This window comes from Haliotis asinina, chromosome 15 (assembly GCF_037392515.1).
Source record: "Haliotis asinina isolate JCU_RB_2024 chromosome 15, JCU_Hal_asi_v2, whole genome shotgun sequence".
In the NCBI taxonomy this organism is placed as follows: domain Eukaryota; kingdom Metazoa; phylum Mollusca; class Gastropoda; order Lepetellida; family Haliotidae; genus Haliotis; species Haliotis asinina.
Genome location: NC_090294.1, coordinates 9396916 through 9412377, shown reverse-complemented (window position 1 = coordinate 9412377; position 15462 = coordinate 9396916). Strand labels below are relative to the sequence as shown.

Here is a 15462-nt window from a genome sequence, read left to right as displayed (position 1 = left end):
AAAGTAAACTTTATGGAATGCAAATAAAATTCGCTAATATTTTCATTGCAAACGTTTATCGCACAAGTAGGGGTCGTACAAATGTTCTACACGGCTCTCGTGTATGATTGAAGTTTCATACACAATGAGAACGTTTCAACATAAAGACATGAACTGTTACGTTCTGTCATATCTCACAAACCGAATGTTGATCTATAATTTCAAAGAGAACAGAAAGTGTCAAAGCTTTCATGTTGTCCCAAGGAAAACTGTAAACACACGCTAATCATGGGTCTTCTCCGTCATGCCATGGACAAAGACATTCATCTTAAGGAATTTAAAAAGAGTTGTTTTTCAAATCAATGATAAATGATCAAGTCGAATTCGGATTTGGAAACAACGGTTTCTTCTCTTATTGGCTTTCCTTTAATCCATTGATTACACTATTGCCGATTGATTTCCGAACAATTGGGAACAGTTTGCTTAGCATGAAAGTTTACAATAAGCAAGATTGTTATAATCAAAGTCAGGATATGGCTGTGGATACACCAAGTATTTGCTGAAATCGATGTTTTCACTCACCTGAACCTTTCAGAAACATGACGCGGTCAGAATATTACTGCAGTTGCACAAAACACGTGCACGGGTTTCGTTCGAAATTTTGACACTTATAATAATATTAACTATTATGCATCTAGCATTTGCCAGGTAGCGTGGGTTATCAGGGGTAAAATGATCAAATTGTGCGCTTCGATCAAGATATCTAGTCTGGAATATATATTATATATGTTATATATATTCTCCTTATTATTATCAATGCATATTATTATCTCTGAGGACGATTCTTGTCAATTGTCACGATTCTGCTTACGGTCGTGTTTACATGTGAATGAGTATGATTTTACCAATGTTGGAGCAATATCACGGCAGGGGTCACCAGAAATAGGCTTCATACAATACACCACTGTTGGGACTCAAACCGGCATCTTCGGCTTGACGAACGAACGCTTTAACCACTAGGCTACCAAACTGCCCAATGTTTGTGTATGAACTGGTGATGCGGAGTCTTCAACACTTGGAGCGTCTTCGAGGTACTCTCGTGAGGCAGCGTGCAGTATCCAATCAGTAGCCAATGACTGTGTTTAGCGGACAAAGGAACAGGTGGCAACAAACCCTAAATACTGACAATCGAGCTTGCTCATTGCGTCTATGGTCAGCGACAAGTGTGCAGGAATGGTTGATCCAAAATCAGGTTTTACGAAATCGGGCTCAAACGGAAAATTAACATACTTCCAACTTTAATCAATGAAATGCACTACATATAGTGGCCATGCCGAAAGGCTGTGTAATGTCCTTCACGAATCATCATGTTTTCAGCAGACGTCAGAAGTATGCACACCGTCCAAACTGTGGTTCACGAGATATGCGTCATCACAACACACTGGGGTGTAATATTTGTATTATAATTGCAGAAAATGAAAACGATATGTCATTTGGTACCCTTGGATAATGGTATATACTCAGAAAATATCATATAAAATATACTCAGAATGGTATTGAATTTGAATTGCTTGATTTAGATTTAGACAGAGGTTGCTTTTTAAGGACATTTATACTTTGATCTTTCACAAAGATATTCAAGATGGCATTGTTCACAATATATTGGGAGCTGACACTTATGTGACAATTCAATATTTAGTTTAAACCCTTGGCATCATGTATGAATAGTAAAAACATTAGAATCAGTGATGCTCTTATGGTGAAGCCATCTGGAAGGGGTTGAGTAGTGTCCCCAAAACAGGCTCTTTCAATAAACATGACCTTTGACAAGCGATTGTAGTTTCATACAGCTCTTTGCATTTTGATAAATAAGTTTGACTTCTGCCTACATCAAACACACGTAATGTTTCCTGCATATCTTGTTTCCTGAAGTTTGTGATGCATTTATTGAAGATCAACAATCATAAAACTTAAAAACAGCTGCATCTATGTCATTGTCACCGTCCTGGTGAGGCTCACTATTTTTAAGTACCTCTCTATCGGGTTGTAATTTGTTCATTAGTGTCATACAACTCTTTCTAGAAACTCGCAATATGGCAATTCTGGGATATCTCCCTCGATGTCCTACTTTGGTGGAGTACATTTGATATCAGATCACTCTCGGGGAGACTCTCCATAACAAGAGCAAATTCTGTGATGACAAAGGAACATCTTATCCAAATTCTGTAACAAGTCCGACACAATGAGAAATCGTTTAGCATGACATACCAATACTCTGTTATCCTCCTTGCCTACAGACAGAAATGGCCGTTTTGTTTGGATAAGGCTTCTTGAAGGATCAAAGATGCTCTCTAGAACAAGGTCCTACTGAATGTGTTCTGTATGAAATGGTCAGTGTATACACTGAGGCCAGATTACTTCCAGAGTCATTGGTATTAGGTCGGAAGATATTGCTTCCAGTAAGCCCTGTGGCTTCTGTAGAATAATGACACCGGCTTAAACAGATGGTCTGCGATAGAAGTAAAGACTGAATGCCCCTGGAATAGTATCAGCTTGCCTGTTAATTTGGTATTCAATAAAACGCAGAATTAGCATAGACACATTTCCTGGTCACCGACTTTGTAAAGATTATACCAGCGTATTGAAAGAATACATCCTCTTATGACACATGGGTGAAATGAAGACTTCGCTGTCGTGAACCCTGCTAACCTGGCAGTACTATTGCTTAGACTTCATGTGATGGCGGATCTCGAGATACATCCATGTAAGAGACACTGGTTCACATTTCAACACATTAAGTTACAGCACAAGAGACATCATTTGTCTTTGTACGTCAAGAGAATCGAGGAGTCCTAGGAGGTCTTTATCGTAGTTAGATAATTTGATTGAGTTCTTGAGACGACAGGACGGCTAATGGAATCAAACCGTCCTGGGGGTTGGTCTTTTATATACGTGTCAGTCAAAGAATGCTGTGTACTGAATTTATTGGAACATGTCAGTGTTGACAAGGTAGAAATAGGTCACGCCACCACGGTGGCCTTGTGGTCACATTTACAACCAGGATTCGCCCAGCATTTTAGTTAATATAATCATGACAAGGCTATACCGTCATCATCATCTGTGATCAGATATACCACCAGGATGCGCTGATGATCAGCCAGTATATCCATATGGTTGGCATTACGACAACGATGCTCATATATACCCCAATACCACCCAAATGAACTGCCATCAGTCTAGTCATGTATCAGCCACACATTGCGGTTAGCAACACCAGCAGCTGTTTGTCGTAAGAGGCAACTGACTTGGTTGACACATGTCATCGGTTCCCACTTGCGTAGATCGATTCACTTTTGATCGCTGGAGGTTTTAGTGCAGACTCGCCAGAAACCTAGAATACTGATGAGTCCGTGAAACTTAAGTCACTCACTCACACCACCAGCATTGTCGTGTGGTCGGCGAGACGAAACGTGGTTGACATTGGGTTCAAGATTTTTACAGTCACATATCGTGCGTCCTTGCCTTTCTCTGTCTGTCTGTTAATGTGTATGTGTCTAATAGTCCGGAATAATGCTGTTTTTATAGTTTAAATGTAGATATTCCATGTATTATAACTCCAAACAGAACACTACCTAATGCAGAACGACACGGTAACAATCAGTATCACCTATATAGGTCATACTGCTTAACCCAGACAGGTGGTGTGGTCGGCGAGCTGATGAACACAGTTATTTATCTGGTCATGCCACCAGAACGATCAGAACCATGAAAAGCTTTAATGAAGCATATGTATAGTGTTTTATTTCTTGACGTTTCAGGTCATTGACCCACAGAATATAGGTTAATGACAACATTTTTAACATACTGAATGAAAAACGATACATGAAAAAGGGTGATACTTTGACATCAGGTGTGTGATGAATGCCGTTTAAATGAAAAAAAATCTTTTATAAAGACAAAAGTGCGCATTTATAGTCAGTGGTCATCAGCTCAAAACATATACTGTATGTAGGACTAGATTGAGTAGAATGGCTTTTGGTGTTTACTTCTCAGATGTTTATAGGCGCCACATACAAGCAAATAGGGATATTCGTTTTCAGTTTCATCAGTTGCAAAACATAGTCAGTAGACACACAATTGATCTTCTCGTTCGGTGTTGAGATGTTGCTCTCAATCATGAGGGTGTGGCTGGAGCATGGAAATCTTGATGGGGCTTGGTTAAATATAACTTAGTCAACAAGGAGATGATGTTCAATAGTTAGAGGTGATTTGAAAACATGTGTAGTTCTAAGAGATAAGTTGCGATGGTTTGGTAAGCAAGACTGCATCCCTCTGAGCACTATAGCCCCCAAAACTCTTACCCACACAAAATAACACACCATGATCATTTATGCACCGTGTTTAATGCGAGTTTTCTGCGAGTCTTTGAATTGCAAATCGTTGTATGCCTCGTGCAATTGGAGACCGACCCTAGGGCAAGTGTCATGGACACTCAGATGCAATCAACTCAGTCCTCAAAATTTCAATCACATATGACGGATAAAATCGAAATATTGCACTTTGTTGGTGAATAGAAACCCCCCATATGGTAGGCCGAGGCTCTGAAGACGGTACAGGATCGCATTAGCATCAACGACGGCATAACGTATTTTCATGGGGAATAGGAGTCTGTCTTACTGTCACCCGTACAGTAAGCCAATGTTTCAGTCAGCCGCTTTCCTCAGCACCTACATGCATACACAAACAACAGAATATATAACAGAAGAGGGACATTTTTATAGGCGATATTATAGGTGATTGGGCTAGCCTAGTGGCTGGAGCGTTCGGTATCACGCCGAAGACCTGGGTTCAATTCCCCACATGGGTACAGTGTGTATAGCCCGTTCCTGGTGTCCCGGTCATGATATTTCTGGAATATTTCTACAAGTGGTGTAAAACATCACCCACTCACCCCTACACACACTCGCACACTTACCCACTCATCCACACACTCACACACTCACACACACACTCACTTACTCACTCACAGACGATCAAAAATTTGAATAATGGATTTGAATGCTAAATAATTATAACAAATTTCTATAAACGTAAGTTCATGATCTGAAAATCTGTGACATTACAATGCATATGCTCAACTGACTGACTACTCTTGTTCTGTACCGTTACTGGAATACCGGAAGCCCTTCAAAAAATCACTCAAACATCTTCTCTCGCCAGGGGCTGCTCTTAACACTGACACACATCAATATCACAGGAACATTCAGTTATTTATGCAGCTACATATAATTATACCTTATCAATACTGATGGAGGACTTCCCCCGATATCTGTGTCAGCACCTCTGTGCTTAATGAACGAGTGTCAGCTAATTTCATGTAGACAGCTAATTTCATAAAATGTGTACCTGTGCAGGGCTACATTTAGGGGAACTAGATATGGGTATGGGAAATAGCGAGGGAATCTCTGATCATTTTTTTAGTGTGGTATAATTTATTAGGATAGTTAAAGAAGCATTGCGTTCCAAAAGGAACGACATTGCATCTTGTCTTCGTCCCGTATCACATCTATGACACATACAACATGTATTTCATTTTTGTCCAAAAACTACGACACGTACACCGGACGTCCTGTCCTATGAAGTAATCACTACCATGTAGGTTAGAGGTCTCTCCAAAGTCCTCCCGAGAGGGTATGTAAGTCCCAAACCATTCGCAGTAAATTACAACCTTCGGCTGTTTTAATCGTAGCATGTGTGTATTTTTTAAAGTACGGCTGGATGGTGTAAATCCAGCAAGGGCCCATGCAGGAAACAAAGGTACTGTCAGTCCTCACGGTCCCTAGTATGGTGATCTGCCTTCTGTCGTTGGCAATCTATAGCCCGTGCTTATATTGTCGTGTCCTTAGATTTCATTATTAGTTTTAAATGGATATCTGTGATATACTAGTGGTTTTACTGTTCTTCGTCAACAGGGTTTTAGTTTAACATTCTTGATATACAATGTATTTTTTATTGCTCTCATCACAAAATGACTGCAATATTGCCGCCATAAAAATGACGATAAATTTTAACTCACTCACTTCTTCCCATCTTTACCACGAGAATGTTCTGTGCGCGTCCCTGTGTGTATGTGTCCTCTGGTGTAAGGTCCTCTGGTGTAAGGTCCTCTGGTGTAAGGTCCTCTGGTGTAAGGTCCTGTGGACATGGACATGCCACTCCCTGCTTTGTGTAATAATACTACCAGGCTCCATGCAACAACTTGTTTAACACCTCTCCTCGACCTCCTGGTCTACAGACAGAAGCTCTGTCAAATAGACCATGGAGACAGTTCAGTAGTCATTGAAACACGACGACAAGCTTTGTTTACTGATGTTATTTCATGATATCAATCCACAGATGTTTGAGTTCTTGAAGACAAACGTCGATAAAATCTATGCTTGCAATATTGAATAATATCTTTTACGCATTATTCGGTTCAAAGTAAACTTTATGGAATGCAAATAAAATTCGCTAATATTTTCATTGCAAACGTTTATCGCACATGTAGGGGTCGTACAAATGTTCTACACGGCTCTTGTGTATGATTGAAGTTTCATACACAATGAGAACGTTTCAACATAAAGACATGAACTGTTACGTTCTGTCATATCTCACAAACCGAATGTTGATCTATAATTTCAAAGAGAACAGAAAGTGTCAAAGCTTTCATGCTGTCCCAAGGAAAACTGTAAACACACGTTAATCATGGGCCTTCTCCGTCATGCCTTCGACAAAGACAATCATCTTACGGAATTTAAACAGAGTTGTTTTTCAAATCAATGATAAATGATCAAGTCGATTTCGGATTTTTAAACAACGGATTCACTTCCTGTTGGTTTTCCTGCATTTGTTTTGTTGGTGCATTAAAATCAATTGAACACACTATTTTCGAATTCGGAACTATTTCGAACAGGTTGCGATAAGCAAGATCGATATAATCAAAGCCCGGATATGGCTGTCGCTGAGGCCACATCATATTTTGATTTTGTTGGAATCGATGTTTTAACTCACCTGAACTTTCATTAAAGAGACCACACATGGCCGGGGCTGGGGTTGTGGGATATGTGTGGTGAAGCAAATTGGCCACGTTCATGGCGGACACCTATTCCAGTTCGCCCCCAAACTGTTTCTACTCGTAGTTCTATCTTCACCAATCTCGTTACCTCGGGTTTCACCAAATCGACAGAAAACGGGATCTGAATTCTGTTTGGGGGAAAAAATGAAATACCTCTCCAGGATATAACTGGAATACTGTTACGGGATATAACTTGACTACCGCAGAGGGATATAACTGGAATACCGTGCCGGGATATAACTGGAATACCGTGCCGGGATATAACTGGAATACCGAGCCGGGATATAACTGGAACACTGTTCCGGGATATCTGGAATACTGTTCCGGGACATAACTGGAATACCTTTTTTCTTTGCACTTTAATAAATAAGTTTGACTTCTGCCCACATCAAACACACAGAATGTTTTTTGCATATTTTGTTACCTGAACTTTGTGATGGAATACTGTTCGGGGATAGAACTTTAATACTGTTCAAAGTGCCGTTAAACCCAACTCATTCGCTGGCCCTTGGTAGTTTTGTAATTAAACATCACACTGAAGACCCGGGTTCGATTCCTGATGTCCCCTGCTGTGATATTTCTGGAATATCTTGCTCGCTCTCCTGCCACTTTAATGTTTCTTAAACACATGGCAGCAGTAATGTCTGAGGACCTATGTGTAAGCAGTGGTCCAGTGACCAGCTGTGGCCCGGAATCGTGATATCAAATGTGATGTATTGCGCTTAACAAATGCTCGACTGAATCAGTTTAATATCAGCAACGGGACTCGTTCAGAACATTTAACGTCACTCTGGATTCAGATTTGGTTACACGATCGCCTTCATCTCTCACGGCTTGTCATGCATGTCCGTACAGCCTGCACATGGCCACGTTTATCCTGATCACACTGAGTTAATGGACGCCATTGCTTCTCTATTTCGACTTGTATATAAATACAGACATGGATTATAAATCATTTCCACCTGAGAAATGAAGCATAAAAACGACCTTGACCACTATTTTTGTTTCGGATTACAGTGGGTGCTTTTTTATTACGTCATCGTAATTAATTTACATATCCACAAGCAGGAATATCCCATGCATTAACATGGATTACAGTGGGTGCTTTTTTATTACGTCATCGTAATTAATTTACATATCCACAAGCAGGAATATCCCATGCATTAACATTTGAAAGAATCACTGTGTTTATCAAACGTGGCCAGGAATATCACTCACGCTGTTTGACTATCTGATGTAGAAAGTATAATGAATTGTTATGTGGCACAGCTGTGTGGAAGTACCCTACTTGCTGGGTCCCCAGCGACCCATGACTATGATCTGTGAGTGCGACACCAGTGGTTAATGATCATATATCCTGTTTACTGGACCGAGTGTCCCCAAGGTCCCTGTCCAATTCCAGGACTGCTAAATCAAACTCCTACAACGTCTTGTACAGGAGTAGACAGCTCCGGGCCAGATAGGGAGCACTCTGTCCCCGCGGTCGCCAGTGACGGGTTGCCCAGCTGATGGATAGAGTCTTCCAAGGGGGGATTTGGTTCATTGTTACATCTAGTGATTCACATGGTATTGCATTTATTTTCACTTTCCCCGTTTCAGTTCGAAACTGATTAGACTTGATTTGACTTTCACCATTTTTCTTTCAGTATCCGCTCAAATGGGGGTCGACGTACACGTGTACCATTCTTGAAAGATTCGGCCTTAACACCATTTCAAAATGACCTCGTCGGACATGCGCATCGAGGGTGTAGGAAGTCAGGAAGGGGACATAACCCGAGTTATCAGCATTGTGGACAAAACGAACTGTTGTCTCAACATGACAACGTCGTCTCCGCTGTACAATGTCATAGATGGAAACAAAAGTGTGCTTAACAACTTTTCATCATCGGCATCCGATTTGGGATCCATGAAGATGGAAATGCCTCTGTATCTGATCCTGTACTTCACGATTATCAACAGCGTGGTGTTCCTCACGGGGATTATAGGGAACACTTTGGTGATTCAAGTCATTGTGAGGCTCAAGTCCATGAGAACCCGCATGAACTACTTCCTGATGAGTCTGAGTGTAGCGGATCTACTCGTCCTGCTCGTGTGTCAGCCGTCGGCTATGTTGGAGTTCTACGGCAAGGACCGATGGCTACTAGGAGAAGTTATGTGTAAGTTACTGTTACTTCCAAATTTGGTAGTACCGACTGCATGGTATTTTACGTGACAATCAGTATTGTTGCCATTTGCCATCGAATGTTGGTGCTTGTGTGTGTGTGCGTGAGCGCACGCGTTTGAAAGCAATTTGTGGATGCGTGTGCATATTTGGCGGTAGAGTTGACTGCACGACTCCGTCAGTGAAAATAATTCGATGTATACAGGGACAGGTCAAGAAATGACCCCTGTCATCATAACACCAATTGCCATTGTCCCTATTGCGAACATCGACGCTCAAGCTGTAGATCGCTGAATTGTCTGGCCCGGACTCGATGATTTACAGACCACAGGCATTTAGCTGTAATTCTGCTAAAACTATCAAACTAAACTTACTCACTCACCCAATTATTATTGACACTCAGTCAGCTCACATAGTGTAAGCACCCGATCTCAAACACGAGTTGTCAAGAATGCCATAATGCAACATTGTCCATAATCCCAAATATATCTTCAATGAGTATAAATAAACAAATGTCTCCACAGCAATACCTGCCTGAGATGGATAGTTGTGTCTGATGGTAACGCAGCAGCGAGGGGTGAATCACCATCACTTGTTATTGAAACATCGCTGGGGTCAGTCGATTAATTTCCAGGCTAATGGGTTTCCATAGGCAAACTAATGGTGTTTTTAAATGACAGCACAACAATAACTCGTAGCCAGGTAAAGCCTCCATATGTCAATCATGCCTCAATACACCTGTTGGAAATGATCAATATGGACCTTCCAACGTACCTTTTGGTCTGCCTGAAATGTCGAGTTCATAACGCAGTAGGGTGTATTTATATCTTGTAATAAAGAATCCAGTCTGGGTATATCCAATGTCACGTTATGAAAGAAAAATGGGTTGGAAGATCAAATTTTACTTTGCTTTCCACCAACCGACAATTTAATTTACTATCGGAGTACACGGAATGAGTGTTATGAGTGAGGTAGGTTGGTCAACAATCTCTTTATATAGTATTCCAGTTATATGAGCTTCCGGGTGGAAAAGGGGCGATGGAGTAGCCTAGTGGTTAAAGCGTCCGCTCGGCACGCTGAAGACCCAGGTTCGATTCCACACATAGGTACAATGTTTGACGCCCTTTTCCGGTGTCCCCCGCCATAGCAGTGCTGGAATATCGCTTACAGCGGCGAGAGACCACATTCACTCACTCACTTAGTCACTCAATCCGGGACGAAAAAATATTTCGACATGAACAGGGAATGTTAGTGTATACGCCTAAGAAATAGTCACCCTCGACTATTTGCGGTTATAGACACCAAAGAGACGTAAGATAAAATATTGAGCATTAAATCACATAGCAGAGTCATGCCAGGTGCTCGATAAACTGGTAAGCGCATTCACACATACGATTGAATGGAAAAATAATTGTTTACTTAATTATACTATATTTGAAATTACATTTTCTCATATTCTGGAAATATTTTTCATTTCTGTGGAAGTCGCAGTGGCTGAGTTGGTTAGATCACTGACTTGATGGGCTGTTGCCTAGGTACCTCACTCTGACAGTATGGGTTCAAATACCGTATGGTACTCAACCACTGAAATACAAAAATTTTAAATAGTACTTGTATCTGAACTTTACTGAAAGTTTAATTCCAAATATAAGATATGTCACATTAGACCTCTTTCCAAATGTGTATTTATATTATTTTATCTGATGCCCAACGAACGAACGGTCCTAAAAGGTGTAAACGGGATCGAAAAAGAATTGCCAACTAGGGATTGAAATATATCTGCCAAGAAAACATTAAAAGCTCTAAGGTGCGCAGATGGGGGGAAACCAGATATCTTGAACAAATGTTACGCATTGGATATCGTTCAAACTCATCATCCTCTCCCTTGACTTTAGCCAAATCATTCCGGATAACGCGCTTGTGATTCGTCATTATCTTATTTATATTTCAAAAGAAATGCGTGCTTACGCTTTAATTGACAACTGATGTTTTTTCGGTATAATTGCTCAATTCGGAACTGCTGAGGCAATAAGGCAGCACGAGATGGTAAAACGATGTTTGACATTTAATTTTATGGCTTTGCTAATGAAATGTCAAAAGTGATCCACACACTCGGTTTGGGGAATCAAAATCGACGATTTACGCTTAATGTTTGACGTTCATTTTCCTATTAATGCTATTTTCAACATTCGAGTGTCATGTGAGGTATTAGTGAGACAATAAAATGAAAAATAAAATAAAATATAATAATGATAATGTCGACCTGTGCTACACCCTGAACTACAAACAAAGTCTTTGGAAAGAAAAACTGAATGCAGATTCGTTGTAAAAAACATCGACTTTCATATACCCTTAGGTGAAATGGTTGCAAACAGAGTAAAGTTTTATTCAAATAGTGATCTTAATAGGGAGGTTCTTAAGGAGATGCATGTGTTCGAATAGTCTTCTCATGAAACCATGGTTCATTTCACCACAATAGCCACGAACGTGACGCGAATAACACGGGACATAACCCTTACATCAGACTCCCAGGCCATCAAGGCTCCGTTTTATTGTATAACGAAGACCAGATTGACATCACTAAAGTAGACGATCAAATATATGCGTTTCCAATGACACATGGGCAACAGTTAAGCCATCAACATCTATCCTTTGGCCATACGAGACCTTTCTGGATGTCGGTTTATTCAATTGTTCTCATAGTGGCACCGTTTGACAATTGAGGTTACGAAAATGGACAGAGTGTGATGGAATTTCTGTCAGGTCCCCTTATTGAAAGAATCACGATCTGGAGGAGGGGACAGACGCTCAATAAAGGTCGTTGTCCAATATAAAGTTATTAACCTCGCTAGTGCGAGCCTTTGTATAAGCTAATTAACTGGGAGTCGAGTGACCGGTCACAGTCAGAATGGAATAGGCTTCTCTGGGACAACATTTAGCACAGATTGAACCAGACAGTAAATAAACCTCGAGAACATCCGGTTATTATATGTAATAATTTGGAGATATTGCGTTTGGTAAGGCGTATGTGTATATAGGGTGACGCATGGGCTTAGGTGTTAACACAGTGGTGGTGTATTCTATAGGTAAACTTTCATCGGTCTTTACAGTTATCCTTGGGGACAATGCCTCATTGTTGAACGAAATAGAAAAAAACCAAAGGTGATCAGCGGGTTTGGATATTTTGTAGACAGAAACGATTAGCACGCACATTAAGCCTTTCAGAAGGCGAGCAAGTCAATTAGCGTTAAACGCCACTTGGAAAGCTTTTATGTATAAAGACCGACGTTTCGGCCTAATGTTTGAGGAAGCCAAATTGTGTTGACCACTTTCGTCTGAGAACCGAGGAAAGATATGGTGACAGTGCAAGGTTCATTGTGAAAGTGAATCCTGGAAAGAGAACGTGATGGGCAGACCCGGTACTGTTAAGGAGCACACTTCTGCACAATTGTGCATTCAGACAGCAATGTTTATACATATCTCGAAATATGACCCCTGTATTGTAAAGCAGCAACTATCTTTACCATACATCAGAATTGATCTTCAGCCATCCATGCTTGTCGTTCGAGGCGACTAATGGGGTTGTGTGGTCAGGCTTACACATGTCGTTGTATCCCAGTTACGTAGACCGATGCTCATGCTGTTGATCACTGTATTTCTGGTCCAGACTTGATTATTTACAGACCACCGCCACATAGCTGTAATATTGCTGAATGTGGAGTAAGATTACGCTCACTCACTCACTCACTCACTCACTCACTCACTCACGCATGTTTCACATCACCGTCCTCGCGAACATAAATATCGTCATCGTGATCTTGCAAATGCTGGTCACATCCTCTAAGGTGATCTGAGTAGAAAATCAACCTTCACAACTAAGTCAGACGACAACACCAAGTTGCAACAGAATTCTGACGAACGCGTTTTTACTTTTAGTGAGTTGTTTAATTTGATTCAGAAATGATTTCGAAGTGTTACAGATCTTTGATAAGGTATTCACGGTGTCTTCTTCACATATTTTAGAGGACACGATTAGCGGTAGGAAATTCTTCACCAAAGCGTTGATTTCGTCTTTAGGTGTAGAACGATCTAAGTTTCAATATTTAATTTCCTTGAGTGCTCGCACTCCTCATCGAACCAGTTCGCACTTACTAGTTTGTGTCATGAAAAACTGCCTTTCCTCCGCGAACCACACGTGCTGCAGGCTGAGTTAACGTGAGTTAGGATGTAGACGGAACTATCAACACTTCAAACACGTCGTCTTTAAAGTTCTCTGAGCTATACGCCGAATGTGCTGATTGAAGCAGTTTTACAACCGTTTCTAATGTTGCCGTTTTTCTGTTTCCATTTAAACGTTTTAATCATTGTCTGTACTACACCATGTACTTGCTGAATCATGTTTAATGTATAAATGTAGCTAGATACAGGAAAAGGTGGTAAAATTCACAACATGTATCAGCGTGATCGAAGTCTAACAATTCCGAAGGACATAAACAATAGCGTGTATCATCCCCGACAAGGCGTCGATGAACAGGGACCATTCATCGTGTGAACAACCAAGAGCAACATGAACCCAAACCACGCAAAGTTACTATGTTTATTACTTCTCCTGGACATCTGAAACTTTCCATTTCTACCAAACGAGAACTATAAATGTATGTATTATCCTCACGAATAATGAATTTGTTTGCTTCTTGTTTAACGCCGCACTCAGTGATGTGTAAATAATTGAGTCTAGGCCAGGCAATCCAGTGATCGACATCATGAGCATCCATCTACGCAACTATCATACGATGACGTGTCAACCGTCAGCGAGCCTGACAACCCGATCCCGTTAGTCTCCTCATACAGTAGACAAGGCTTGCTGGCGATCAATTCCAACCCTGGTCTTCATGGGTTTTATGAAGAAAGGCATCTTTGATGTTATCAGTCTCGTCATTTAAGTCCCCACTGTGATACTAATGCGTGCCCACAATATTGAATATCTGAAACCGAAGAAAATAAACAGTTCTTTAAGTATCCTATTCCTTTGAACAACCTGGAATCATTCTTGGCGGACGAGTTTGCTGGCTATGTATAGACACATACAAACAAATTGTAATGTGATAATCTATAAAGTGGTCCACTTTAAAAATTGAAATTGCAGTCAATTTAATTATTCCATAGTTTTTCACGAAAACAAAACATGTACATGCTTTCTGATTACCGCCTAACGTAACACTGGTGTTATTATGATGCCTTTGAATGCAACCCACAATGCACTACATCAGTGAGTAACACATGCTCCATGGTGACCTTATCCCAAGTTTCCAGCAACCCTATACAATCAAACTTTAAACAAATTATATTATTTAATCCATATCAACCAGTTTATGCTTCAATCCTACAGTGTTCAATGTGGCTAATAGAAACTCTGACCGAGGCTTCTTCGGTTGAGCCGGGCAGCCCCCGCCCCTCCCCAAACCGCTGTCAAGGATACCACATGCCCGGACACATTCAATCCCAGCCTTATATTCTTGCCTTGGCGTGTTGATGTACTGACGTCAAATGATGTGAATAATCATTGTCTTCCACATATGATTTGCTAACACGTGGTTGTGTCAGTGCCAATCTTTCTGCCTTTGACCATGAATGAATGAATGAATGAATGAATGGATGAATAGTCTTTTGTTTAACAAGTGGAGAAAAATCCTCTCTCACGAACACGACAGTTTCTGAGTACTTAATTTTTTAGTTCTTCAGAGGCCTTCAGTTTCGAGAGTCCTTATTCGTTCTTTACGAGTATCCTTCAGATATAATTGCCACATCCTTATTGATACGATGTGTTCTGTGTAGGCTGACCCGTGAGCTTCAATTCGTCATTGACATACGTCATGCACAATATGTCAACAGTGACCCTTGAGTTCGCCGGATTTGGCATTAGGAACACCGTCACGTGTTACGTTGGTGTGCCACTCTGGTTTTCGACATGAGCGGAAAGTAGACTTTCACAATCTCTAAGGTAATAATCAACAGTTTAAATGATAATTTCTTTTTAAAAATACAAATATTCCTCTGACAGTCCTTCCTCAGCTATGTAGATGTACCTCTCTTGGCTCAGCATTCAGTACAGTCTTGGAGCAAGGCTAAGAGGAAAGTTCCAGCTGTGCCTTTGCTCTTCTTGTCGATCTTGCCAGTATGCTGTCATATGTATAAGGCCCCATTTGCT

General features: G+C 40.8%; 1 protein-coding gene across 1 annotated transcript in view; it reads left to right on the top strand.

Moving 5' to 3' along the window:
* The window catches only part of LOC137265805 (QRFP-like peptide receptor), a 56968-nt gene that overhangs the window by 34141 nt on the left and 7365 nt on the right, over positions 1-15462 (top strand). The window contains exon 2 of the mRNA XM_067801264.1: positions 8740-9249. Coding sequence (XP_067657365.1) covers positions 8811-9249 — 439 coding nt within the window. The 5' untranslated portion in view covers positions 8740-8810. The remainder of the gene's footprint in view (positions 1-8739; positions 9250-15462) is intronic.